This window comes from Aphelocoma coerulescens, chromosome 3 (genome assembly GCF_041296385.1).
Source record: "Aphelocoma coerulescens isolate FSJ_1873_10779 chromosome 3, UR_Acoe_1.0, whole genome shotgun sequence".
In the NCBI taxonomy this organism is placed as follows: Eukaryota; Metazoa; Chordata; class Aves; order Passeriformes; family Corvidae; genus Aphelocoma; species Aphelocoma coerulescens.
Genome location: NC_091016.1, coordinates 70,551,424 through 70,577,898, shown reverse-complemented (window position 1 = coordinate 70,577,898; position 26,475 = coordinate 70,551,424). Strand labels below are relative to the sequence as shown.

The 26,475-nt window shown below is 36.9% G+C and overlaps 1 protein-coding gene across 1 annotated transcript; it reads right to left on the bottom strand.

The window, feature by feature from the left end:
• Positions 1–742: 742 nt before the first annotated feature.
• LOC138107054 (vesicular inhibitory amino acid transporter-like) lies at positions 743–25,188 on the bottom strand. Its single transcript, XM_069008388.1, has 2 exons — positions 24,880–25,188; positions 743–1,894 (listed from the first exon to the last, which is right to left on the bottom strand). The coding sequence occupies exons 1-2, from the start codon at positions 25,186–25,188 to the stop codon at positions 743–745; spliced, it is 1,461 nt and encodes a 486-aa protein (XP_068864489.1).
• Positions 25,189–26,475: the final 1,287 nt, after the last annotated feature.

The window sequence follows — 26,475 nt, the reverse complement described above, 5'->3', positions numbered from 1 at the left end:
CTGCATTGCAGAGACATGAATCTTAGGAGGTAGACTTGCAGAAAAGCTGCAGTCACTGGCTATAGCTTATTTCAGAAAAAATTCTCTTTTCCAAGACTTTGAACTGTTAGAATGCACCTTTTACTCTGACTGTATTCCCATTTGAAGTTGTGATAAAAGCACACTTTCAAAGCTGTCTTAAACTGAGCTCTCTTTTTGCCTATTCATTTAAAAAACAAGTAGTAGAATTTGTCTTACATAAAAACCAAAATTCACTAATTTGTTCTGTTCACATGTTGAATTGCAGTTTGCCAATGAGGTGAAATAATATTTCATCCATTTTCAATAATAGACCTCTCCAAGTTACATCCTGTAAGCTAGCTTTGATAGCTTTGAGACTGAACAGTATCTAACCCTATGAACCTTCTGGTTAAATTGGTGGAATCCCTTGCAGTAGTAATTTCAGGATGTGCATGTCATATATGGCTAAAACTATGTAGGATTACTTACAATTATTTTCATGCTAAACCATCTCCAACACCTTTCTTCTCAATGTTTTAAAGAGGCCTGATTTTGTACTTTTTGGCTATGAATGTTATTTTCCAGATTGCTTAGAGCCACATAATTTTCTAGTTAAAGACTTGAATCTGCAAACATTTAAGCATATGCTTAATTCTACCTAGTGACAAAATCTCATATATACTGACTAACAGGGAGAAAGCATTTATAAGATTTGATCCTTATTTGTCATTCAGGAAATCTTTTACACTCCTCCAAATACTTCAAGCAGCCCTTTTATTGAGCAAACTATGCCTGCAAGGCTACAAAGGAAGCCCAAAATAAAAACAGAGATATCTGCACATTTCTCTAGGAAGGACAGTTTTTTCCATTTAAGTTTTAAATGGAAGAGAGAAGGAAGAAGAAAAGTCATAGCAGCACCGGTTACACTGCCCGACAAACCCATCAACAGGGCAAAATGTGGTGTGAACATGGACATCAACAGAGTTAACAAGAGAAATGAGCCTCTTACAGCCAGAGCAAGTAGTGGAGATTTGTAATTGGAATGGTTACCTTTGGAAATACAAGAATACACAATTTCTGTGGCTGCAAAAAAGGGCAAAGGGTAAGAAAGAAAAGCCTTGGTTAAGAGACATAAGTTCACTAGGGTTTCAAAAAATGATGGCAGGTTGTCGGTAATAACTTCCTTTGTCTTTTCACCCCAGGTCAAGAAAGCAGTCAGTGCAAAGGTTGTTTTAAAGATACAGGCAAAAAAGTGAGTCCAATTTAGCATACACCTAAATTCCCCTGGGTTTTTCATGTTACCTTCAAGTGTGGGAAGAAATATTTGTGAAGTGTAACTGAAGATGATCACCCCTACAGAGACCAAGAAGTCCTCAAACTCAAGGGAGAGTCTGAATTTTGCCCAGGACCACCGATGTATTTGTGTGAGACAGTAAGTTATCACTACAAGGATGATAACAAAATGAACCAAAGAGCAAAGCTGGCTGAGTTTGGAAACAATTTTGAGAGTTCTGATAAATACACAAGGCAAGAGAGTAACAAATGCAATTACAGACCAAGTTTTCTCAGTCACTGGTACATATGAAAAACTATGAGACAGCAAGTTCCCACAAACAACCAGATACAAAACACATGTCATGAGCAGTTCCACCACTTGGGTCACATTGACAACTATGCCACCTAGATTGGGAGACAATTTTTTGCAGCAGGCATTTGCAATATCTTCGTACGTGTCTCTCACTCTTATCAGTTGCCCATCTTCATTTTCTTCATACAAGCAAGCAATTAGAATTTTGCCTGTGTAACAGCATAATGCTGCAGCCAAGACAATGAGAAGTAGACCACTGTATCCACTGTGGAGGAGAGCATATGGCAATCCTAGGACAAATATTCCCTGAAGAGGAAAAAGAGAGAGAGATAGCACAAAATCCCTGAGGCAAAATGTTTACTAGAAGTTGCACCCCAAACCTGTTCTCCATGGAACGTTGCTTTCACCCAGCTGCACGGTGTAAGGACTGCTCCATTCTGCTAAGTAAATAACAACCATGAGAAATGTGTTTATTTATGATAAATGAAATTACCAGCAAAAGTAACTACTTCTATCGACACCCACATAATGATAAGCTGGGAAAATGAAAATGTGACTGAATGACAGAGTCAGCTTTCTAGTTAATATTTAATGCTGATGTGATTAGAAGCACATTTTAGAAGGTTCATAGTTAGTTATTCAGTCAACATGCATATTAATGAAACAGGTTCAGTATCAGTAAAATGAAGCATCTCTAGCATCATCTGTACACGTTTCACTCAAATTAAAAACAGCACTGTAGATAGATTCAGTAATGACAATTCTCTTCAGTCTAAGGATTTTTAACAGACCTCTGGAGAGAAAATGGCATTAGAGTGCATCAGACTATGCTTGTGCTTCCTCCACAGCTTCTGTCTGCCTCATGTGGCCTTTGCTCTTGCGAAGTCCGCTGCTAAAATGATTTTTCTCACTGCTGAGATTCTACACTGCGCAAACTTCTTTAGGTGTTTAAAAATACATACAAAACATATAAAAACTTTTTTTTTTCACTAAACAGTTTTTGAAAAGAACACAGTTTTACTTGTTTTATCTGATAAAAAAAGAAGGAATATTACTTTTCACAGAACACTATGAGCACTTCTTTGTCTTTTTCCCTCTTTCTTCTCTCTATTAAGGGACAAATTACACTTTTATGTAGTTTCATTTCCATCAGCAGAAAACCAACACAGCTCTTGAAAATTAGTTATTAATAAAAACATCCAATTTAAGAAAGATGCTTCTGTGACATTTCTCTTTTTATGTTACAAACCTGAAATTTGGACTTGCACATGAGTCACACTGGTCAGGCATTTTTATTCATGACAACTGAAGAAAGGTAAGGAGGAAACAAAACACATTCCTGCAGAAAAACAACTAGTTCTGCAGAAATTTTCACTTCAATATTTCTTACTGCATCCCATCACATGATGAAATCTGAGTATTTTTGCTCATGCTTTTTATTCTGGCCTGACAGAAGGAGTTGACTTGGACCACACACACTTAGATTTTATTTCTAACCAAACCTGAGCAACCCTATCTGCTTTGCAAAACCTATGAAGCCCCAATGGAAACAGGTCTCTCCACAGAAGGGGCAACCCACTCTTCCCTCACTTCCTGAGTGGGTAGTGCTGTTGACTTTCAGGAGCCAAAACAGAAGAGGTGAGTTTAATGGTATAAATCTTAATCTTAGACTTTACCATGCACAATCATGACCATGAGGCCATGTGGGGGAGTTTCAGGCATACTTCTTCCTTAGGTGTTTTCCATGAACTTTCTCTGGTTTTATGACTATCAGACAGTTTCTGTGAAAGCAGTCTAAGAGCTCATCTCTGATAGAGGTCATCAAGAAGTCAGGTGCCGGTCTCAGCTTTGTAGGGCTTATACCTAGCATCCCACTTCCACGTGATTCAAGTACTCCCAAGTGTGATTCATAAAGAGGGCTCTGAAGAGAGGCATTTTTTAAAACACTAAATAATTATCAACATATAAAAAGTAGTCTTCTCCTCTTCCAGACACAAAATAGCAGTTCTTTTTGGGCAGACTGTGGGATGACCATCAATCAGGAAAGAAAAAAGTCCTTAAATTAGAGGAGTGTTTTTTCTCTAAGCCAATGAGAAAAATAGAGTACCTATCATATGAAAGAGCAGTGTTGCCTAATTCACCAGGCTTCACTCTAGAAGCAGGTATCTTCAGCTTTCAATTGGATTTGAGCTGAAAGAATTAAATACATGCACTAATATATTTCAGCTAGAAAGGTCTATGCCTTTATGTGTTGAAACAGAAGTACCTCAGTTATTATTACTGAAATAATAATAAAGTCATTGACCAGATATCTTTTTTGGTTGTTTTCCATGACTTCATTTACAGCATTGGTTTTGTATAAGTCGCAGATGCTGTTTCATTTAGGATCTGGCACATTCAACTACACAGCTTGTGGTACTTAGTCACCCAAATCTCTCCTCTCAATGTCTCCATTCTAATACCGGTCTCATGACCCAATTACCTTGCAGTGTAATTAGCATTTATTTTGTACATGAACTTCACATAAGCGTTCAAAATTCTACCATTTTTGCCATCAAGCAGTCTACTTTCTTAAAAAGATTAGATATCTGGCTGCAGCCAGGCTGCAGGTAGCACACATGTAACAGCTTTTGATATGATGCCGTTTTTAATCACGGCTTTCACTGACTGGGAAGTTAGATAGCTGCCTAAAGAAATAAATTTGATTTCCTTCCTATGAAAACAATCCTTGGAGAACATTTACATAACAGATTGAGTTTAAAAACACCACAAATAAACCAAGTCTATGAAAAAAATCAAAAAGATAAAGCCACAGAGTTGTCTTCCATACTAACATAAGAACAATGATGTTTTCTCAGTTCCTTGCAGTGTGTACCAAGCTTATCTCATTTGTTCCATACTCACAGTGTTATTTTGCTGCCTAATCTGCAAATGGGAGTTCAAACCGTATCTGTTGACCCAAAGGGTCACAGTATAATTAACCTGCAGGTAAGTGTCACCATAGGCCTTACCCACACAATGGCTTCTCCCCTGCTGAATTCAATCTGTTAAGGACGACCAGCCTCAGCCTAAACCAAAGCAGAAGACTTTGAGAGACCTTATCACAGCCATTTACAGTCCTTCCCACAGGTGTCTGCTTTTCCATGCTTAATTGTTAGTTTAATCAGAGCATAACGTAATTCTGACCTCTAACATCTCCTTGCTGTTGTTTACACCAAATAGTTTAATTCAGTAGCTAACACAGACCACAGGATGATAGAGGTGGGTTTTTTTGGGTTGAATTTTTTTTTTCATTTTGTGAATTCAGACCTTATTAAATAAACCCACTTTTGCCAATATATATTTTTTCTTAAAATTATGTATAGTTGTCCGCTCCAAAGTTTAGAGTTTAGAATTTCTAAATTGAACATTTCTATAGAAACTCTAAGTATTTCTTTCAGCTTATGTCTTTGACATCTTTTTTTCCAGAGTTTGTAAACTTCAGGTCTCAATTACTAATAGAAAGCAAACATTGTGGACATAACTGGTTTTACAGCTTTTTGAATATAGAGCATGGTTAGTGGAGAGAAATGAGAAAACACTGACCATGCCAATACAGTAACTATATCTGTGGTGAAAGAACAATGCTTTTTCTGCCTTTCCAGGAACTTTTTTTTCTCTATTTAAAATAAAAGAATAGTAATAACAAAATTCTACAAAATAACCAAAACTGTAATTGATGGAGAACTCAAAGAACAAATGTAAACTTCCAGGCTTCAAAATTAATTTTGTATCTGCTCTCCAGTTCTTACCTTTCCAAAAGCAATACTTTCTGTTAGGACAATTATCAAGAAATTATCAAGTTTAAATAGTTTATCTAAAAAAATATATATTTTTAATAAATTGTTTTACTATCAATGTAATATAACAGGCATCAGTCTGTATTCTCTGGCTTGCAGCTGCTCAGCAACTTTAGATTATTTCTAAAAGTGACTTTTATGTGGAAAATTCATCCTCCATAAAGAAATCCTTTCATGGATGTTGATGAAGGTGCCTTTTGTGCCCCTTTCATGAGAGGTGAGTGCACAGAGAATGCAGATAGAGCATGACAAAATTTCAGTGGTTCCTTGCTAGTGGAAAAAGGGACTCAGGTAATTCTTGCACCATTTCTCATTGCACATTTTGTCCAGCCTGGCCCCAGCACTTGTGTTTATTGAATCTTCTGATCCTGTGTCTCATGTCCAAATTATGGCACAGACAGCCTCAGCTGTGAGGCATCAGTTAAAAAATGAGCAGCAAAAGGAACTGTTACCTAAATTGCTTCATAACTCTTAGTTTCAGCATTCTGTCTGGGAAGTGTTCTAGTCTGAGTGGCTTTATTTCCAAGTGTTCTAGAGCAAAGTCAAATGTGTTAGCTCAAATTTACTGCTTTAAGGTGATCTGTTCATGGAATAGAATAACACAGGGAAAAAGCACTCACACATCTGGGGACAGAGGAGGTGGAGTTTTTGAAACTATCCTCTGCCATGGAGCATCTTGAGTGGTTGTGTTATTTACCATCACTCCATCCACCCTGGGTGAGAAGAGAGCCCAAACTTGCCCAGCAGGTTGCATCTTCCCTTGCGTCCCAAGACATTTGCAAGACTTGGGTATTTTCACCCTAGACTGAGTATGGAAATGCACTGTTCTGTGTCAGTCAGTGTGTCTGGATGGAGGTCCTGGTCAAACACCCAGAGCAGACAGCCGTGGGCAGCTGGGCCAAGGCAGGACAAAGAACTGAGGGCTCAGCTGGTGACCAGCCTTTGGAGAAATAGCAAGGAGAAGAGTGGAAAGGGCAGGTAAGAAAAGGTCGGAATCAGCTAGAAGCTGTTTGCCTTGTCAGAATACACCCAAGCAGAAGCATCCAGGTATGACAGGTGTCACCAGGAATCACCAATCCACCCACAACTGGTTTTTCATAAAAACAAGCAGAACAGGAATTCCATTCTACATCTGCACATTAAAACACTTTGCTGATGGTTTGACTACACTCTTTGACACGTGTGTGTTTCCCACACCAGTAAGGCTGGCTTCTTATTTAAAAATAGCTGACATCTGATTCAGTGCTGAATAAAAAAATGGGTTTTTTGCTATCATACGGCTATCACACTCCTTCACCTCAGGGCAAGCAGCTCCCCAAGGAATAAAACGTGTTTAAAAAAATTGAAAAGTGAGCATGGACAGACACTCAGAGAAAGATATCAAAATTCCTTCATATTCAGTTTTAAAGCTTTTAGTCCCAAGTAAAATATTTTGTTTCATTGGTTGTTTTAACCTGAAATATGACATTTTGAAAAAAAAAAAAGCAAACTGAAAAGTAATTAAAAAGTAAAGAAGGTCAAATCATGGCCAGAGTTGAGGCATGCCAAAAGACAATAAAATTAAATGGAGTGAAAAGAAATGTTAAAAATCAAAACAGAGACAGAGAAAATTATTTCACCTTAAAATTTAATCATATAGAAAAATAAATTAAGAAATGAAGAAGAATTTAACTGAAAATTATTCCCTTAGGACAACTCTCCTATATGCAGAATACATGCTGATATGCCAGACTTCCAAATTAGCTCTGATTGCCTTTCTCACCATCTGTAGTTACTCCACTGGAATGGTTAATTTGAGTTTGACTATTTTCCCCAACTATGCATTTGATACCTTGCATGAACATGGGTTAGACATGGAAACTATACTGGAAAGCATTCTACATGAATCATCTTGGAAGAGTAGGGAGATAAATTCAAGATCCCTGCTTTTCAGTATAATTCCACAAAATATTTAATTATGCTGTTTAACATTTGTTGCTATTTGAAATACATAATTTTCCCAAACAGATGCAAGCCTTGGTTGCTGTGGTATTTATACAAAGAAGGAACTTTATTAATATAAATTAAAGAACATAGCACATCCCTTAATCTCATGCCATGATAAGAAAGCTACTTGCTTGTTGACCTACATGGTCTTCTTCCTTTCTCAGTCACCACCATGATCATCAGTGATTTTGCATCTTCTTCCAAACCACTGTTGACTACACTGAATAATACTGGACCAGATGCTGATCATTCTACCAGGTAACCTCCTAAACACTACTAGAAACTCATTCATTTGACAATATGTCCACATTGACAGTTACTTTTTTGGAACCTGTCACTTAGGCAGTTGTTAATCCATTTAAGATGTACTCTGTGGTTGCACTAATTTTTAAATCAGCATGTTGTATATTAGTGTGTCAAAATTCCTTTTAAAAATGTAAATATATTATTTATCTTTCACTGACTAAATTACAATGTCATAAAAGAATAATTTGAAGTGTGTTTAATAAGGACTGTAAGAACTCTTTCTCCAGAAACATAATGATTGACACTAATTATATTTCTAGCTTTTTATTCTCTATCAATTAAAAGCTGTAGTAACAATTACATTCTTTTTCTCTGCATTGTTGCCAGGTTTCACCAGTCAGGATTTATCTGGTTTTTAAAATATTGGGATGATATCCACAATCTCTTAAAGATTCCACATGTGGTAGTAATTGAATAAGAATATTACCTGGTCAGATGTGTCTTTTGTTATGTCTCCCAAGTGAAAACTTGCTGGGCATTCTGCCTTTAAAATACTATTGAGATCCATTTCAACATCCATTTTAAATAAAAGTTGAGGTTATCTCATAGTTAATTGTCCAAGTCTAAGCTTGGAAAAATTAGACACATCAATTTAAAATTCACACCTATCTTACAATAGGCCATTAGCAGAGCTGAGATGAATTTCCTTTCAGCGATGTCCATGCTGAGAATGGAGTGCGTACACACTGTAGAAACTCTGAGACATAACATTTAAATATCTTATGCAGAATAGCATAATAGAAAAATTACAAAATGGCACAATCTTCTCCTGTGCTATGAGCAGGTCCTTCTGGTTCTCTACAGGAACTACTTATGAACAGCTGCATCTATTTTTTTAGAAGAGTCTTAGAACCTCCTTCTACTAATGTAGGAAATCAGTGTTGCAAAATTCAGTGAGAGATCTCAGAGAAGATTAAGGTGTTCTTACATGAGAAAATCTCTAAGTTAATTTTTCCCATACTTACATCCACATATTCTGGTGTCTGTGTCTCCCTGACTTGGCCAGGATCATTTGGGGGACCAAGGGGGACAAGAGATGCCCTCAGCCCAGTGCTCATTATGTCTCTGGTGTTCATCTTGGTTAGTGATGACAAACAGATTTTTGATTTACCTCCTATACTCTTCTGGAACAGATGCAGTTTTAGATATTTTGCCTCATTACTTTGTCTCATCCCTCATAAATATTAGGCAAAATTCCTGACTTTCACAGAAGTGTTTATCTTATCTGCATGCTTTATAAATACCTTCTTCTACTTGGTTCCCTTAACACTTAGTTATAGGTGAGTTTTTCTACCTCTCCTTTTAAATGAAATCACTTATATGCTGCTCTGTAGCAGTTAATGCAGACCTACCTTTTTAACTTTGTTCTGCTGTTTTTGCTGGTACTTTCAGACAAGCATACACAGTCACACAGATAGACACACACTTCCAGTTATACTTAATTTTTGCCACAATTAGTATTTCTGTTTTGAGTTTTTACACTAAACCTAGCCTCTATTTTTACTAATTCCTAAAAATTGTTTTCTTGTTGTCCTGTTTACTGGGAGATCAATTTTTTTCCTCTCTTTCCTACTGTTTGTAACACATAAGTTATTACTCTCACCTTTTATTTCTCCCTTTTGCTATATACATATACTTAAAATTTTTTTAATTGATACATTCACTTAACTCCTGAAGTAGGAGGGGTATTAACACATTGGTATACTGTTTCTTAATTATGAGGTGTGCCTTCTGGACATCTCATAAATTCTTGTTAAACAACTTTAAAGTTTCTTTCACAATGGGCTGTCCGTATTTATTCTTCCTAATGAATTATCTCTCATCATTTTCTCCAGGTTTGAAAAATTCACTTTTGAGGTATGAAGTACTCTGTTTTCCCATAATTAATGTAATTAGATCCTCCAATTTGTTCCCTTTTATCCAATGTAATGAGGCTCAAAGTAGAATTACCTTATGCTAGGTTCAATACCTTTTATGTTAGATAATTACCATCTGTAATTTTTAGAAACTTCAATGGTGTTTTACTACATACTGCATACAACGCCTACCATAGGTCTTTAAAACTGAAGTCACCAAGAACAGTACAATTTTTCTTTCCAGACAATAGCTCTAACACAGATAATCATCTCTCTAACATAGAGTGCCACCCTCATTTCTTTTGCCTGTTCTTTTTAGGTAAACATGTTTTATCTAATAATTTTTAAATTCCAGGTGCATAGATCATCCCATCACGTATTTGCAATATCAGTTATATCCTATTACTTCTCAGCAGTAAGAATTTCCATTTCCCTGGCTGGCTACCCAAACTCCTGGCACTGCTCTATAGATTTCAGGAAAAGAATTCATCTACTTTCCCTCTCACTTCACAGTTTGTTCACAGCTCAGCTGAGTTCGAATTCAAAAATACGATGAGCTGTTCTGTGGAAAACTTCAAATACTGTCTATGGCCTGTCTGACCTTAGCAGCAGATCCATCTCCTCTAATGTCAGTGAAAAATCTTCCTTTAACTTCAGGGATGGTTGTATTAGACCCCAGCAATCTTGTTTTTCCTGATTTTTCTTATTCTTTCTCTCTGCCAGTGCCAGCCTCTTTCAGGTGCAGGGACAACAGTGACTAAGGTGTTTATTCTGTGATTAATGCCTTCAATTGCCTTATATACTGACAGAAACTTTAGAAGTGCTTACCTGTCAATCCTTCAGGTACCATAAGTAGATGATAAGGCAGATATAGACTGCTCAGAAGATACTGTGATAAGTTAAGCAGGTAAAGAAGCTGCATGGTCTGCACAGCAAAATGTATGTGTCCATTTGACTGACCGAAGCCACTGACTTTTTTCTCCTTTTAGTGGATATATTAGTCTTGAGAATCTCGTAAAGATAAGAAAAGTGAACAGAGGAAAGAAAATGTCTGGGAAAACAAGGAAAAAAAATTGCTGCTATTAAATGTGAAATCTGATCCTATTGGCTTTGCTATTGGTTTAAATATTTGTCCCCAAACCGAAATATGCTTGATTCTTAATTCCTCATGGTTTGATGGAAAATGTTAGTTTGCATAAATCCAGAGCTCTCTGCAAGAATGAACTGAATCACACAAAGAAAATCTCCCAAGCAAATTACCTTTTAAGAAAACATTATTTTGCTTGGTCCCAAAGGAGAAAGCAGCCTTTCATAGGAGAATGAGGGTTCTTATTATGTGTTATGCATCAGAGAGGAAAAAGAGATTAAAAAAGTAAGTCAGTTAAAACTAAAACAAACATTATTCTGAAAGTTAGTTTTGGTGAGCAACATAGACTCCCTGGCTGCTTACCTATTTCTCTCATTATAGCCCAGGATTTCACCTGAAGGCAGGCAAGTGATCCAAACATCCAGCACAGCAACATGCAAGTGAGTTCCATGAATGTATGGCCAAAAGAGCTTGAGGGGAAGCAGAGGGGGACTTCGGGAGAATACAAGCAAAGGAAAGCAGTGGGGAGTCAAATAACTTTATTTGAGCGTGCACTGACATAACAGAAGAAAGAATTCAAGTGCATAGAAAGTTCAAACTCAGGCTGTGAGAAAGCATTTGGCTCATTAGGAGCTTTTCTTGAATGCTGCCTGGATGGGACAAGCCACAGTTCTCGTCACTTTTAACAAGTAATGCTGAAGAGGAAATGGAGGAAAACAACACCATACTGCAAAAAACTTTGCATTGGAAAAAAACCTTATGCACCTCTGAGAGCTGAAAAGGAAGCCAGGTTACATCTTCTAGAAGCTGAGTTATATTTTCTGAACACTGGCATAGGATTTGTCATGAATAAAAGGTGACTGAATCCTCCCCTGGCTGATATTATCCTGTTCTTTCCTCAGCACAGACCTAACCACCAAATTTAGGTGGACTCTTACTCAAGCTGTAATGACTCCTAGAGCTCAGCATATAAAGGGGAAATTTGTCTTAGAGCACAGCCTGGGGAAAATATAGTTAATTGTCTAGGTGAAAGACATAAATAGTGGTATACTATTATGTTTGGTCTGCAGGAATCACTAAAATGATACAGAGTACCATATTCTATTCCTCTGGAATACATGAGAAAAAAATGCTGGTTTACCATTAGGTTGGGTATAGACACAAATTTCTACTGCTTTTCCTCTCTTAACCTCACTTAAACTTCAGTGGCACCCCTGGAGGCTTCTACCTTTAGGATAAAAGAAGCAGCAACTGATTTTACAGCCTGATAGATCATCATGCACAGATACAAATAAAGTTGAGGTTGCAAATAAATTCTGATAATGGAGGTGTCTCTGTCCCATAATGTCATAAAAGACCACATCATTCTTAATGTTTAACAAAGTAGAATAATTCCCTTAATTTCAAGTAGATTAGACAAACATTCCCAAATATGCATAATTAATAACAAAGAGAAAAAATAAAGGTCAGAAAAGAAATGTGAATGGGTTTTATTGCATGCTCTGAGCACTCATCATAAAAGCAAAGTTAGGTAAACTCTCATTTAAATTGAAAAAAATTTGAATATGGTTCTACATTGTGATACCAGGCATATAGCGTATAAAATACTCATTGAAAACATCTTTTTAAGGTCTCTAGATGTAAAATACTTGAAGTATTACTACTTGTGGAGGTATTTCTCATTCTGTTGTACAGATTGTGGTAGAGGTCCTTGACCTCTACGGGCCAAGGAAAAAAAAGACTGGAGTTATAAAATAAGTAATATTCCTTTTCTGTGTTGTCTGTTTTGTTTTATTTTCCTCTATTTATTTATTTATTTATTTATTTATTTATTTATTTATTTTCTTAGTCTGCAATTGCACTGGAGAGGAACTGAGGGAACAAACTGGGGACTTTGATTATTTTTGATCCTTGATGAAGACCTCAGGTTTATTCTTAACTTTTACAAACAAAAACTGTCTGTATGGATTGAAATAAAAACATTTTTTTCATTATCAAAACAAAGTTAGCTAAGCAATTGCTGTAAAAAGTTCATATATTTGAAAAAAGAGTTTTCTTTTCTGTTCTTAACCTGAGTCATTCTCATAGTGCAGAGAAAACTTCTCAGCTCTATTGAATCTTTCCTTTGTTCCTACTTTGGTGCTGAAATCTGTAGTGATCTCATGTTTGAGAAATTAATTTCAAGGCTGCATTTGATTTTTGTTCCTTTCTCCTAAATAATTCTCATTTCTTACATTCAAATTTTTAGCAAAATTGAAATTTATTCGCAAGGTGTAATTAATGAATTTTAGGTGAAAACTCAGTGCCTGTAACTGAAGTTACTAAAGTGACTACTTTCTTTACTCTCTTTGGTACCCAAGGAAATTATCTCTTCTTAGCATCTATGAATTGGGCTAATCTCACCCAACCTCTGTCTAAAACAGATGTTCAATGAATGAGTGCACACAGTAGCAGAAGAGACGCACATGACAAATCTACCTTGCTTTGATGTGCTCTTACTAGGAACAGGAGTCCTTACTTTTTCCTACCTAAACACAGCAAAAAGTTAAGCTAATGACAGAATCACAGAATATCTGAATTGGAAGGGATCCGGTAACTCCAGAAAGGATGGATAGAAATAAGGATCACCATATGACTACTTGTTTCCACAGCGCACGGCACTTGTTTTAGATTTCGTGAATCTCCATCAGAGATTCCTGTCTCTGTCATCTGTAGAGTCAAGTGAATTCCTTTACAAAGGCCACGAGACAATGGCAGGCCCTGGAAGAGCAAAGGAAGCACAAGAAGCTGGATAACTTGGGAATATAACTGCACTGGGGGAGGCAGGAAGAGGGGAAAAAAGTGCCCTTAGGTAAAGTGCAGAACACTAGAGCATAAGGCTGTGAACCATATGAGGCAGAAACAAGGGGTAGGAGAATATGATGGGCAAGAGGCTGTGAGGAAAAATTACTGGATATGAAAAATACCTAACTCTAAGCATAAGACAGGAATAAGAAGAAAGCTAGAGGGAAAGTATGCATTATGCAGCTGATTATCCTTTATGAATAGGAAAGGAGACCTTCAGGGGTGGAATGGCAGCTCCTCACAATTTAGGAGATAGTAAAGAGTCTCTGAAATCCCATCCAAGGAGCAGAGGGAAGCCTACAGTTTTGTGCAGGTATTTTATTTTTCGCCTGAGATGACAACAACAAAAAGTATAAAAGAAACCACTCTGAGAGCAGTTGGCTTTCCAGCCAAAGTGAAAGAAACCAGCAGGCAAGTAAAGGCAACAAGGGCAGGACTGGAGAATTCATTTTAAACTCCAGGTTCCAACTAAAGCTTAGAAGGAGATTTTCAAGTCCCTCAAGGGAAGGTGGCTGAGGAGATGTCATTTGGAGTTGCAGAAATCATGTAGACAATGAGACAAGAGAATGGGTTCAAAATGTAGTGAGATAGAATAAACTTCAGTTCCAACTTCTAGAGTGACAGTAAAGTGAGAGCAGTAACAGTCATTATAACAGAAAAAAATAGATAACTTCTTATAAACAAAAGAAACAAGTTTCTTATAAAAATAAGATATATTGGGTCTATATTGTGTATAATTCTTATTCTCAATCCACATTTTTTCAAGGTTCAATAGAACAATTCACAGTTTCTGAAATAGCCAGATTTAGTCTGAAATAATTAAATTACAATGGGTTTTAAAATTGAAAAGAAAAATGTTCTCTGCTTATCAGGGAGGAGCTAGCCTGAATCAAACATGATTCTGGAGGGGGAAACAGCAATAAAAAACATCATGAATAGAAATATTGTAGAGTAAAGGAAAAGGCCTGAAACTGCCATTGCTACTGAAAACATAAACCAACAAAAAATGTTTGTTGTGAAGACTACAAAACATAATCTACTGGTGCTGTTATTTGTGTCAATTCAAGAAATGGACTAAGAGAAACTGAAATGGATAGCAGCCTGTGTGTATGAGCTGAAGTGAATGTTTCTTCACTTTGACTCATATGTTTACATTTTCGAGAAGTAAATATTAAATTTCATTTTTTTGTTAGCTATTTAGTAACACAGCATTGTACATATGGCAAAACCAGTGCCACTGGCCAAGAATACCGAGAAACATTGCCTTCCAGGAAGCATGGTGTATGTGGGGAAAAGAGGGAGAAGACATACAAATAGAAGACAATTTCTTTTACTTAGCTTTAGGGGTAAAATGTTTTATACAGCTTACTGTGCTAAAACTAGGTTACAATATATCATATTCAATGCTGTGTATAATCAGTATTTAGGGCTTTTTATTTTCTCACATAGCTCCATTTGCTCAATCAGACAGACCTTGTACCATTTCAGTGAATCTACTGCTGTCAGGAATTATATACACTGAAGTAAACTGTAGGTTAACTGTCTATGGATTGTGTGGAAGAAGCTTTACCATGTGGAAAGCCTGCTAGAGAAACATCACTATTTCTGATTCTACCAGCACATTATAATAATTCAGATGTCCCTTACTTTCAGCATTAAATTCTCCTATGCATTTGCAAGTGCTGAGCTTGTTAACTTTTATTGCTTGACAAACCCTAGGGCTCACTCTTTTACTTCATAAAAAAATGAGCTCCCTTCTGAACATTTGCTAATGGAAGTGAAAGAAGTTTAGAAAAAACAGGAAAGGAATACCATCTGACAAAATATTTTACTTTCTACTGCCTGTCACTCTGTTCTTGCTGCCTTGGGAGGAATATTATCCTGGGAGGAGTTATATTACTAAATACAGTTTATTAAAGCAAATTTGCTGAAGTTACATACCTCATAAGTTTAAGAACAGGGGCAGAAAGAACGTATTTAAGAAGAATGTTTTCCAGTAGTGATAGCTGGTCAATGGCATATGCTATAGAGAGGAACAAGTATACAAATTAACTCAGTCACAGAAAGCTGGTGAATAATTATAATAGGTAATTTGGGCTTTGTTTTGAAAGTTAACTGCCTAATGTAACACCACAATAATGAAGTAGCCAAATATAACAGATACAGAAATTCAAAGCTGCTTAATAACAGTGTATTTAAATACCACGTGACCTGCCATGAATTTAAAAAAGAGAAGGAGAAATTACACCATCTGTTTTAATTCAGCTTGTTAAAAATGCTTGCAGGGATTGATGACACCAAAAAGTATGGTAGATTAATTTGATTTTAGTATAGTGGGAAAGTACATCAGCTATTCCCTTCACCTGAGGGAGCCAGAGATCCTTGTTCTGCAACAAGTCGTGGCACATTGGGTTCTCCCATGGAATAAAGGGATCATTGCTTTCAAGCAGCTGACTAGTTGATACTTTGTTTTTGGCAACATTTATTGTTTCAAAGAGTAAAATTTTCATAACGCCACTATCCATTTATCTTTGATATCATATTTCTGTCATTTTCTTTCTTTGCCATCTGGATTTTAAGATGGAATGCCCATTTTAATGGCTGAATATTCTAAAGGTACTCTTATCACATTCTTTTGCTGATTTATCTTGTGCTCAGCCTCTACAATGAGTCTCAATAGCAAGGAGAATCAATTCCTTATAGAGAAAAGAGGGGAAAATGAATCAAATGTCAAACTGATTTATCACAGGCTACATTTAAACAATCATTATTTTGTAAGGAGTTTCTATAAAATAGGAAACATTTTGAGACTCACTTTCAAAATTGTTTTCAGTATTGGGTCACCTGGAAGTTCTTGAATGTAATCCCATTGTGTAAAGCAATGTGCAAACAAAGCACAAAGAGATGCTCTCTTCTCCAAAGAATTTAAAATCTAGGGGAAAGATAACACAAAAAAAATACAGGCAGAGAGGGGAGTCAAGGAAACCTTGAGTCAATACCAGATACTGTGAGTCAAGAGAGAAAACGCTGGTTTCAATGTAGCTTATAACTCTGCAATTTTCATCAAAAGGACATTTCTAAGAGTATCAGAGGAATATCTTCATATCAGTTCATAGGAATGCTTGTTTAAGTATTTAACAAATTGAAAATGGTAATTGTAACTGGAAAAAGAGAGACCAAAGTCAATAGATGAAGGAAGAAAAATAGTAGATTATTATAGAAAAAAATGAGCAGCTTACATTTGATTTGATGGTTGAAGACTTTCTTGCAAAAGCTTGTGGTCTTATGAGTTATGGAACTGCATCAGCTTTCCAGGTGGGTATGCATGGGGTGAGCTTGGAAAGGTTAGGGAAAAGTGTGTTATTGTGACCCAGACAGGGAATTATAAGTGTTCATATCAGTTTTAGCCTTGCGGATTGGTAAACCAGATTATGTAATAGTGAGGTTTTACAATAAAAATAAGCAGGACAGGGACCTAGTCTGAGTCTCTAGAAAGAGGCCTGACTGAAAGATGATGCCAGATGACAGGCCTGCATGGTAGCAAGGACAAGGACTCACACAGGGAATGAAGGAATTCTGGTGTGGGCAGACACTGGATGAAAGACTAGGACTCTGTTTAACTGCTTGACTGCTGGAAAGACAGACCAATATTTTATGTATGCAGCAGCAGGATCTAAATAAGACGTGAACTTGAACTGGCCCAGGAAAACACACTCTGCTTCAGTCCCACACTCCCAAAGGCGAGGGGGAAGGATGTGGTGTCTATCAGCTGTGTCTGTAGGAGCTCCAAGAGCCTGAGTCTGGTGCAGGCAATGACCTCAGGGAGGAAGGCACGAGGCAGACATTCAGGAGAGACTGCCAGCATTAGTTGTGTGCCTGGTTAGGGACAGCAGTACAGAGAAGAGGAAGCTGGTCATGACTGTATGTATTAATGCAGGTAAGATTTTCCTTATTAAAAAGTCTTGCAAAGAAAAGTAAAAGGAGTGGTGTAGTGTGTGTGTGTGTTTCTAAGTTTTCTATGTACCAACGCAAGAGCTTTTTTTAGGCATTAACACCACCAGAGCAGGCCATCTCCTGGGTGCTTTGAAGGCTTCCTAATGATGAAATGAAATAAAAAGAGGCCTGGGAGGAGGAGGCACAGTGCTCAGATTTCTGAGGTACTTACACATACCATTTGTTTCATATGTGTTATGGAAGAAATGGAAATGAACACACCCTTTCTGCAAATATATGTAAATGAGTATGTAAAAATCATACCTCTGTCACTTGACAGACTGTCTATTAAGCTCTAGCAACACCACTGATAGTAGCTGGCCTTTGAATAATGGCAGGGTTTGAAGCCCTTGGATGGAGATGTACTTGAGTGAGATATAAAAGGGTTATAATACTGACAGACTCCTCCAGTGCATCCACCCAAGGAATTCTGTCAGTGTTGAAGGCAGGACCATGCACTGCACTGCACCTTGCAGGTGCTGGAGCAAGGTAGTGGACCCAATGATGCGTCCTTATGGGTCCGTTTCATCTCGGGATCTTCCATGATTCTATGACTCTATGTCCTTACTAACGAGATCTGTTGGCAGCATGCTAGAGCAACTTGCAGATTCCAATTAATGCAAAAATTCACATTATTACCAGTGGAAAGCACCACTGTAAGGAGAAGAGTTGAGCTGGTCCCTCCCAGTTTACTTGCCATACTACTATATGCTTACTTGCTAGCTCTTTTGTCCTTTTACATGCACACAATTTCTATTACCATCTGCTTCATGTAGAAGGACTCACATCTATAAAATAGCTGCTCTAAAAGATTAATAGTAGTAGATTTTCCAGATGAAACAATTTTCAAACTTATATGACAACTGAAAAGTCAACAGGAAGTCCTCACTTACAAGAAATAGCCACTTGCAAATTTTCTCAAGCACTTTCTTTACCAGACTGTGACAAACTGAACATCAATCCCAGGATAAGTATACTATGCATTGCAGTGACTTAGCTGCTGTTTCTAGGAGTAAGCTCAAGAAGACATGGTGGCTTTGAAATTTAGATGCTGAAATACACAGATTTCAAAAGAACAAGGCAAGAAGAGTTTCTGCTGAAGTTGTTGGAAATGATAGATAATTGCCATTGCTAAAAATCAAGTGTTAAATAAATACTTTCTTGAAATGTAAGATTATAATTTGAGGTTCTGAACAGAATTATTCATATTTCTTTAGGCCCAGCAGTGATTCTGGCTAGTGTTATCAAAAGAATGAAACATTAGATAGGTATGACTGTAAAACTCAGGTAAAAATCTGCTCAAGATATAAAATAAAGTATGGGTTAAGAATAAATATTTAAAAATATATCTGTCTTACACACAGTGTAATCAAGATACTGAGATTTAAGGCTGAGGTTGCATGCTAAATTCCATGGGTTTTTTGAGTATTATATTTTAGAATGTTTCTCTCTCATCTCATATGAGATATATGCTGATTAGCTTAAATTAGATCAATATAATAAATTATATAATAAAGTATATCAGTCGTAGCCAAACTACTGAGGCTATTAGAATCATTTATGAAGGACACAGAGAGAGAGATGCCCCCTGTAACTCTTGTTAACTCATTTGTTGAGAACAGCAATTTTGAACACATGGTGAGGACAAGCATGATCTAAGGTCTGCTTTAACTTTTACAGATATTTTGATATGTCATTTTAGCACCTAGAAGGCTTAAAGAATTGCAATACTTTGGTCTGTTGCTTGTGTAACCCATGTGCTTTTTTCTGGGCTTCAGGAGCTAGTATGGTGCTTTCTGAACCAATAGTCCATATGTTGGGACTATCTGTATGTCCAAGGAATAATTTTGTGGACTAGTTATGTTGTATCACAGTTTCTACTTGATGGAAAACCTGACATGGAGGGGCTATGGAAACTGATTTGACATCCTAACGTTTCCATAATAGTTACAGTAGAATATGTTAACATAAATCCACTCAACACTCCCTCCCTCACACCTGGTTATTGCCCAAATAATGTGACATACGACATAAAAGTCAAAACCTACAAAACAGCAACTTAAATCCCATGAGAATTATCCAAATATTTATTCCTGGAATGATTTTAGATGAGCCACTTCTCTGTGTTTAGGAGTTCTGTCTTCATAACGTTTCTTAGTGTTTGCAGCTGACCAAGGAAAAAGCAGACTGATAAAGTGCATTGTCTAATGAGATTTATGGGAATGGCAGTTAGTTAACTCAAAATCAGTCTGCTGCACCATGCTTACATGTCAAATAAAGATATTTCTCTGATTTAGATATTATTTCTTTGTTGCAGGATAACACATTTTTGATAAAAAGCTTTTGTGATAAGAAATAGGATTGGGAATAGAGAAGATATATATCCTGAATGCAGCCTTCTCTGTACTATATGAATACGTGCACAAAAGAAGCCTACCACAGGGTCTGAGCTGAAATAAAAGGTTATACAAAGTAGTGACGTATGTCTGGAATCTTTTTGCTCCCTCAAGAGAAAATCAGAAGGGAAAACCAGGGTACAAACACTAGTTACAGAGTCTTCTCCCCTAAAATACATCTTTTATCAATTGCATTGCATAATGGTGACACTCTATCATAGAAAAAAAAGATTGGAATTTAAATGGCTCTCACTGGGCTTTTTGGGTCTGCAGTTCTGGCTATAAGGGTTTGTGTTTGCAAGCCTTGGAAAAATAAATTTGCCAGTATTGCCGGCACATTTCAGCTAAAATCATACTCACTATGTGGAATTTTTATGTGCACCACAATAGTTCTACTATCTTGGAATTTTACTTTGTGCTGTCATTTTTTGACATTTCATTTGGAAACTTGAATTACTTTCTGGTCCTAGGTTAGATATCAGCATTGGACATCTCCCTTCAATTCTCCATACCACATCTTGACATGAAATGCAGAAGTTAGTTTCTCTCAGATGTCTGTAATTTAGTTCAGAGTATGACTTTAGCTTCAATGCATATGCCTTCAGCTTCAATATATAATTCAAGGAAATTACTGCTCTGTGCTCAAGAAAGGATTGACCCTTGTTCTCACATCTGGAAAATAAATACTTTAGATAAAGTGATGGAGTTAAAATCCAAGTGGCTATTTAGCCAAACATGACTAAATTATTTAAGGTTCAGGATGAGAGGATTTATATCATTACACATCTAATGACCCGTTTTCTAAGACTACAAGCATGGACATATTTATATTTGGAAAATGCTTAGATTTTGTGTCAGTAAAGCTTAAAGTGAGGGGTGTTTAGACATTCCTCAGATGTTTGCCTCTATACTTTAGAGGCATGTCTGCTGATTCTGTCCTCAGCATCAGTGTGTTTTCCAGTTAAGCATTTAGGAGTTGCAGTCACCTAAGTTAAAACTGGAACTCAGTACAGAAATATGGTCATAAAGGCATGCAGTGAAAGGAATATGAATATTCAGGTTTTAAAATTATGATTATTGAAATCTTGAGTATTTTCTAAACTAATGTAAATACACAGAATATAAATATAATGAGAATAGTTATGATTTCTACAGAAATAATTGGTAATTTATTATTGATACATTGAAAAGTAATGATTAATAATACTAATTTTATTATTGTTATTCCTGGAAGCACTGACAGTAGTCAAGCACCATATTGTGTTACTCTGATCATGGAACAAGAAAATTTCCATTGCTGCAGGTATTTCTAATCTTTGTACAACCTAATTTTTTGCAAAAGGAAGGATATGAATGTTGGCAACATTAGGTATTAGATGCATTGAATCAAAGAGAATGTTCAGTTGGATTTCACAGAATCATTTTAGTTGGAAAACACCTCTAAGATCATCACCACCCTGTCAACAAGACCATGTCACTAAGTTGCTGCGTCAAGTCATTTCTTGAACACCTCCAGGGATAGTCATTCCATCACCTCCTTAGGCAGTCTGTTCCAATGCTTATCAATCCTTTCAGTGAAGAAATAATTCCTAATGTTCAGGCTAAACCTCTCCTGGCACAGCTTGAGGCTATGTCCTCGCATTCTGTCACTGGTTGCCGGGGTGAAGAGACCGACCCCTGCAAGGCTACGACTTACTTTCACGTAATTGTAGAAAGTCATAAGGTCTCCTTCGAGCCTCCTTTTCTCCAGGCTAAACACCCCCAGCTCCCTCAGCTGCTCCTCATAGGACTTGTGCTCCAGACCTTTCTCCAGCTCTGCTGCCCTTCTCTGGACATGCTCCAGCACCTCAATGTCTGTCTTGTACTGAGGGGCCCAAAAATGAACACAGGAATTGAGGTGTGGCCTCCCAGTGCTGAGTACAGAGGGACAATCCCTGCCCTGGTCCTGCTGGCCAAACTATTGCTGATACAGACCAGGATTCATTGGCCTTCTTGGCCACCTGGGCACATGCTGGCTCATGTTCAGCTGCTGTTGACCAGCATCCCCAGGTCCTTTTCTGTTGGGCTGCTTTCCAGCCAGATTTGATACATCATGTTTTACCAAACATTCAGAGAAAAGTTGTGCAATTATATTAGCCTGTATTTTAAAGATTGTTCAGGCATCATAGTACTGGAAGACACTTGAAGCTTTCTGGGAAAGCGGTTGATCTTTTTCACTGTTAGGCCCTCCTGAGATCTAAGTGGAGATCGACTCACAATGGTATAAATTACATTTATAAAGTACACAGGTATAAATTATAGGTGAGATTAACATTATTTCACTTCTTTCCATTATTTCACTTCTCTTGTTTTTTCTTCATTGTCTTGTGCCCCTTCATGACACTATAGACTAAATGCATTTTAGTTTGGCTTTCTCCATAGTCTTTGCAAAACTCCTACTACATGTGACTGGCAGATAAGTAGTCTTTATTGTCCTTTGGTTCTGCTGTGAAATACTGTACCATTGGTATTTAAATACCTTCTTCTTTGTGACTACTGCTTTGCTTATCTATCCAGCACCAGTGTACAAGTCATTACAAATAATTTTGCCCTTTTACTGCTACATACAAACAAATGCAACTTGCATCACTCTGCCAGATGATGCTGTACATTTTCCCATTTGAATTAACTCAGCTTTATGGTCTCTGTCCTTACCCAGATTAACTGAACACAGGTTTTGATTTGCCTGTGCAGTGCTGGAATACGAAACATGTTTCCCTGGAAACTTAAATGTCTGAAGCAATCATTTGCACATACAGTATCGGCACCAAAAGTGCATATTTTTTCAGTTCAAGTTAAGAATAAAATAAAAATCTCTTCTTGTTTGTTTGAAAAGACTCGTATTTAAAACACTGTGAGAAAACCCTTGTATTTAATTTCAGAGACCAAAGATTTAATTGTTCCCATAATAAATCTGGATTACAAAATAATTTCATTTTTAGACTAATTGAATTCACTGAAATAACTGTTTAGAACACTTAAAAATTCTGCTGAAATGTTTACCTCTAATTGTCATGCAAAACACTTCTGCCCTTTCCTCTGGGTAGGGCAAAACAACTGTCATTTTATCAAAGATTGTCTTCACCAGTCAAGAACATTTAGATTGTTTTAATAATTCTGTTCACAACTCTGACTTTCTTTTCAAAGCTATTCGTAGAATTTCTTCAAACTGTTATTTTCTACTGACAGATGCCCATTCAATATTCTCCCCTCTCCTCTCCTGCCTTTCCCCTTCCCTTTCTCTGCTCTCTGCCTTTGTTTCTAAACCAAATGACTTGCTCCCAGACCCGGGTATTGGGAAATAGGAATAATACAAATATGTGTACACAGATTCACATACCTGGTCACACATGCACACAGTTTAATAAAGTGTCAGTAGGGCACTTTGGCTATACCATTAACAAAACTGCAGTTTCCAGGCTTTGCAACTTTCAGCCTGCCTTAGGAGAAAACCTCAATACAGTTGGCTGTAGCCAACTGCTCTTTTAATGCTAGTTTCTAAAATATTTGACCAAATGAGAGCCATGGTAGTTAACACTCAGCATGCTGAGAGTTTTGACTAAGACCATAGCTACTGATTTGATTGGATAAGTTAGCTTGAATTTTTCCTGATTTTAAATAGTCAACTGCATATTTGATTGTGTTTTAAAATCTGCTATCAGTCTATTTTTTAACTGAAAGCTATATTATTAATAATTAACAGTAATTTTGTACACAACATTTAGGGTTTTTTGGGGACTTTGATATGTTTATAGAGGCATTATTATTTTTGTTTTTCAGAAAGGAAAACAATGGGTGAGAGAATGTGATTTGCCAAAAGGTCATACAGCAAATACTGACAAAACTGACTTCCAGAATGAAATCTTGGCTTTGGTGAAATCAAATGCAAAACTCACAGAGACAATGGGCTCTCATCCCAGACTCCTGTCCTGACTAGATGCTGCTGAGGGAGATTGAAGATAAAATGTGTTACTAGAATGCAGTTGGGGTATTTTAGGACTTCACACTTTTATTCACAGCTGAACACTTTCAGAGTATGATATGCTACTGTGCCCTGTTATTGCACTGGCTCTCATGTGGTGGTGCTCATGTTTGAAAATACACCAGGGTTAGAAATATGTCCTTTTTTCTCCTCCCTTGCAGAGCTGAGGGATGAACTGGATATGTAAACAAACGTTCATCGGCATAGTCAGACTTGTGTGACACTGGAAAGATTATTTTTCTATAATTAAAGTGGAATAAAAAAGTGTTTAAGCAACAGTTACTGGGACTAGATGTGTCTGTAGACGCTGCTTTCTTCTTACCATGTCAGACAGAAAGTTAGTGGTAATGATAGAATTATGTAAGGAAATGAATCATGAAAAGTGAGAAAAAGATTCTGAAACACTTAATGCTAAATTTAAGGATTTGGAAAGATACTCAAATTCCACACAGAATGTTGGGACCAAATGCTTTCAGTCTATTCAACCTAACTATTTTCTTTAACAGTGACAAGTATTATTACACTTCTTGTGCTTCGTGCTTCAATTTATTTCTAGTTTAATTTACATGTCAGTAAATTTATGTCTGACGTCAGTCTGGCTCTTACCATCCTCTTTTTATCAGATGTTTACTTCACATTTCTATCAAACATCTCTGAATTCAAATATGCTTATTAAAGATAATGTTGGCACTTCCAAAACAGGCGCAATCACCACCTTTTCAATTCCACCTAATTTAAACACTTTTTAAACTTCAGATGACATATGTATCATTTTTCTCTTTGGAGCTCTGTTTTATCAGAGTGCTAATCTTATGCAGAAAGATTCAAATATGTGAGTAATAAATTCATAGAAACCTTTTAGAATAAGCAAAATGATGGTACAGCTAAGTAAAATAGAGCAGGCTAAGTGATGACCAGGTTTTTCAAATGATGAGTGGAATAAGCATGGAAATAAAAGGTTACCTGAATGGCATTTGTTACATTCCATCCTGCTTCCCAGCTGGTGATCAGTTTGACCTGAGCATGTGGCAAGGGAGCTGGGGACTTGTATTCTGGATCCTGGTGACAAACATTAAGCTCAAATTTCAGGGGTCCATCTGGTTCCTCTCTGTTCTCGCTGTGAGCTCTGTTCAGTTCATCTCTTCTAGCAAAATTCACATGCTCTTCATCGGTGTCTAGGCAGCTGTCCCACCTCAGCAGTCCCAAAAAGAGAGATGGTGTTTCCCTAAAGCAGTTGAAAAGAGATGAAAAAGTCTGCTTCAGGTGAGCCATCCTCAGTACCAAACATAAAAGTAAAATCTTTCATTACATGTCTTTATTGTTTCAGCAGTTGTACGTTGTCACTCCTTTTGGTAGGTTAGCCTTGATAGTGTAGCTGTGATTAATGGAGTTTGCCGTCCTTGGTTCATTTATTTGTGCCTGTTTCAAATGACAGCTAAAGAAATATCTCCAGGGTCTTCAACATACTGCCCAGAGTAGCATGCAGCAAGATTTAGTAGTCTGCAAGCTTCAATTTACAATTCAAATTGTTTTTCCTTTTACCTATGGCATCTGTGTAGATCAGTCATTCATGAAGCATCTACAGGTGGCTGCAAGAATCTTTTCCTGGAAATTATGCATGTTTCTAACACAAATAAATAGTTCTGCCAAAAGAAAAAAAAATGCTTCATTAAAAACTAGAGCTGATGGACTGACTGCTAAGAAAATGCATGTAAATAAGTTCACTTTTCCAGATGTGAGAATTTTCTGTTGTGTTTTAGTGTCTACAGAGGTCAGTAGAACTTTAAAAATGTTCTTAATAGAGCTTAAAGTAGCAAGAAAAAGAAAAGTAGCTAGTTTGTAACTATATTTAATTCACTGTTACCAGCAACATTTAGGGGAAAGACCTAGAGACATGATGATACATTTATTTTATGGATGTGAATTATAAATATATATATTGTATATATAATAATAATATATTAATATTATGATTATTCACACTGTAAAATACTAAAAATAATATTTACAAAAGTACCCTCTTCCTTCCTGCCATGGCCCACAGAATTTGTGAAGTTAGGTAAAGAGAGAGAAAATTGGGTTACACTGTCATTGGTTAATTTATGCCCATTTTCTTTTGTTATTTGCTATACCTGCCCCACATTCCTCTTTTTCTTTCTAAAGAGTATTGGGTTTTAACAGCTAAGTTTTTTCTTCATTAACAGCTGAATAACTGGTACAACACTGCTGATCACACTGAAAAAAGTGTTCACTTATAAAAGGTCAGCATGGGGACCTTGGAGCATGTGAGAGCAGGTACAATCCTTGCTTGCCCTAGCATGTCCTTCCGGTCAGAAGAAATTTCAGGAATTCTCACAACAATTTTAGTAGTTTATATTTCTGAACAAAAATTCTGAACCAGTGACTTTTCTGCCATACTGTATGTATTTATGAACTGCAGTCTCCTTAGGAACTCTCTGGACTTGCCCATTTCCAAAATGAATCATGCATGCCTTGTTGTCTCCTGTTTCTTATGTGCTCAGGATTAAACAAGCATGAAGACAACCTTCCCTGTTCTGT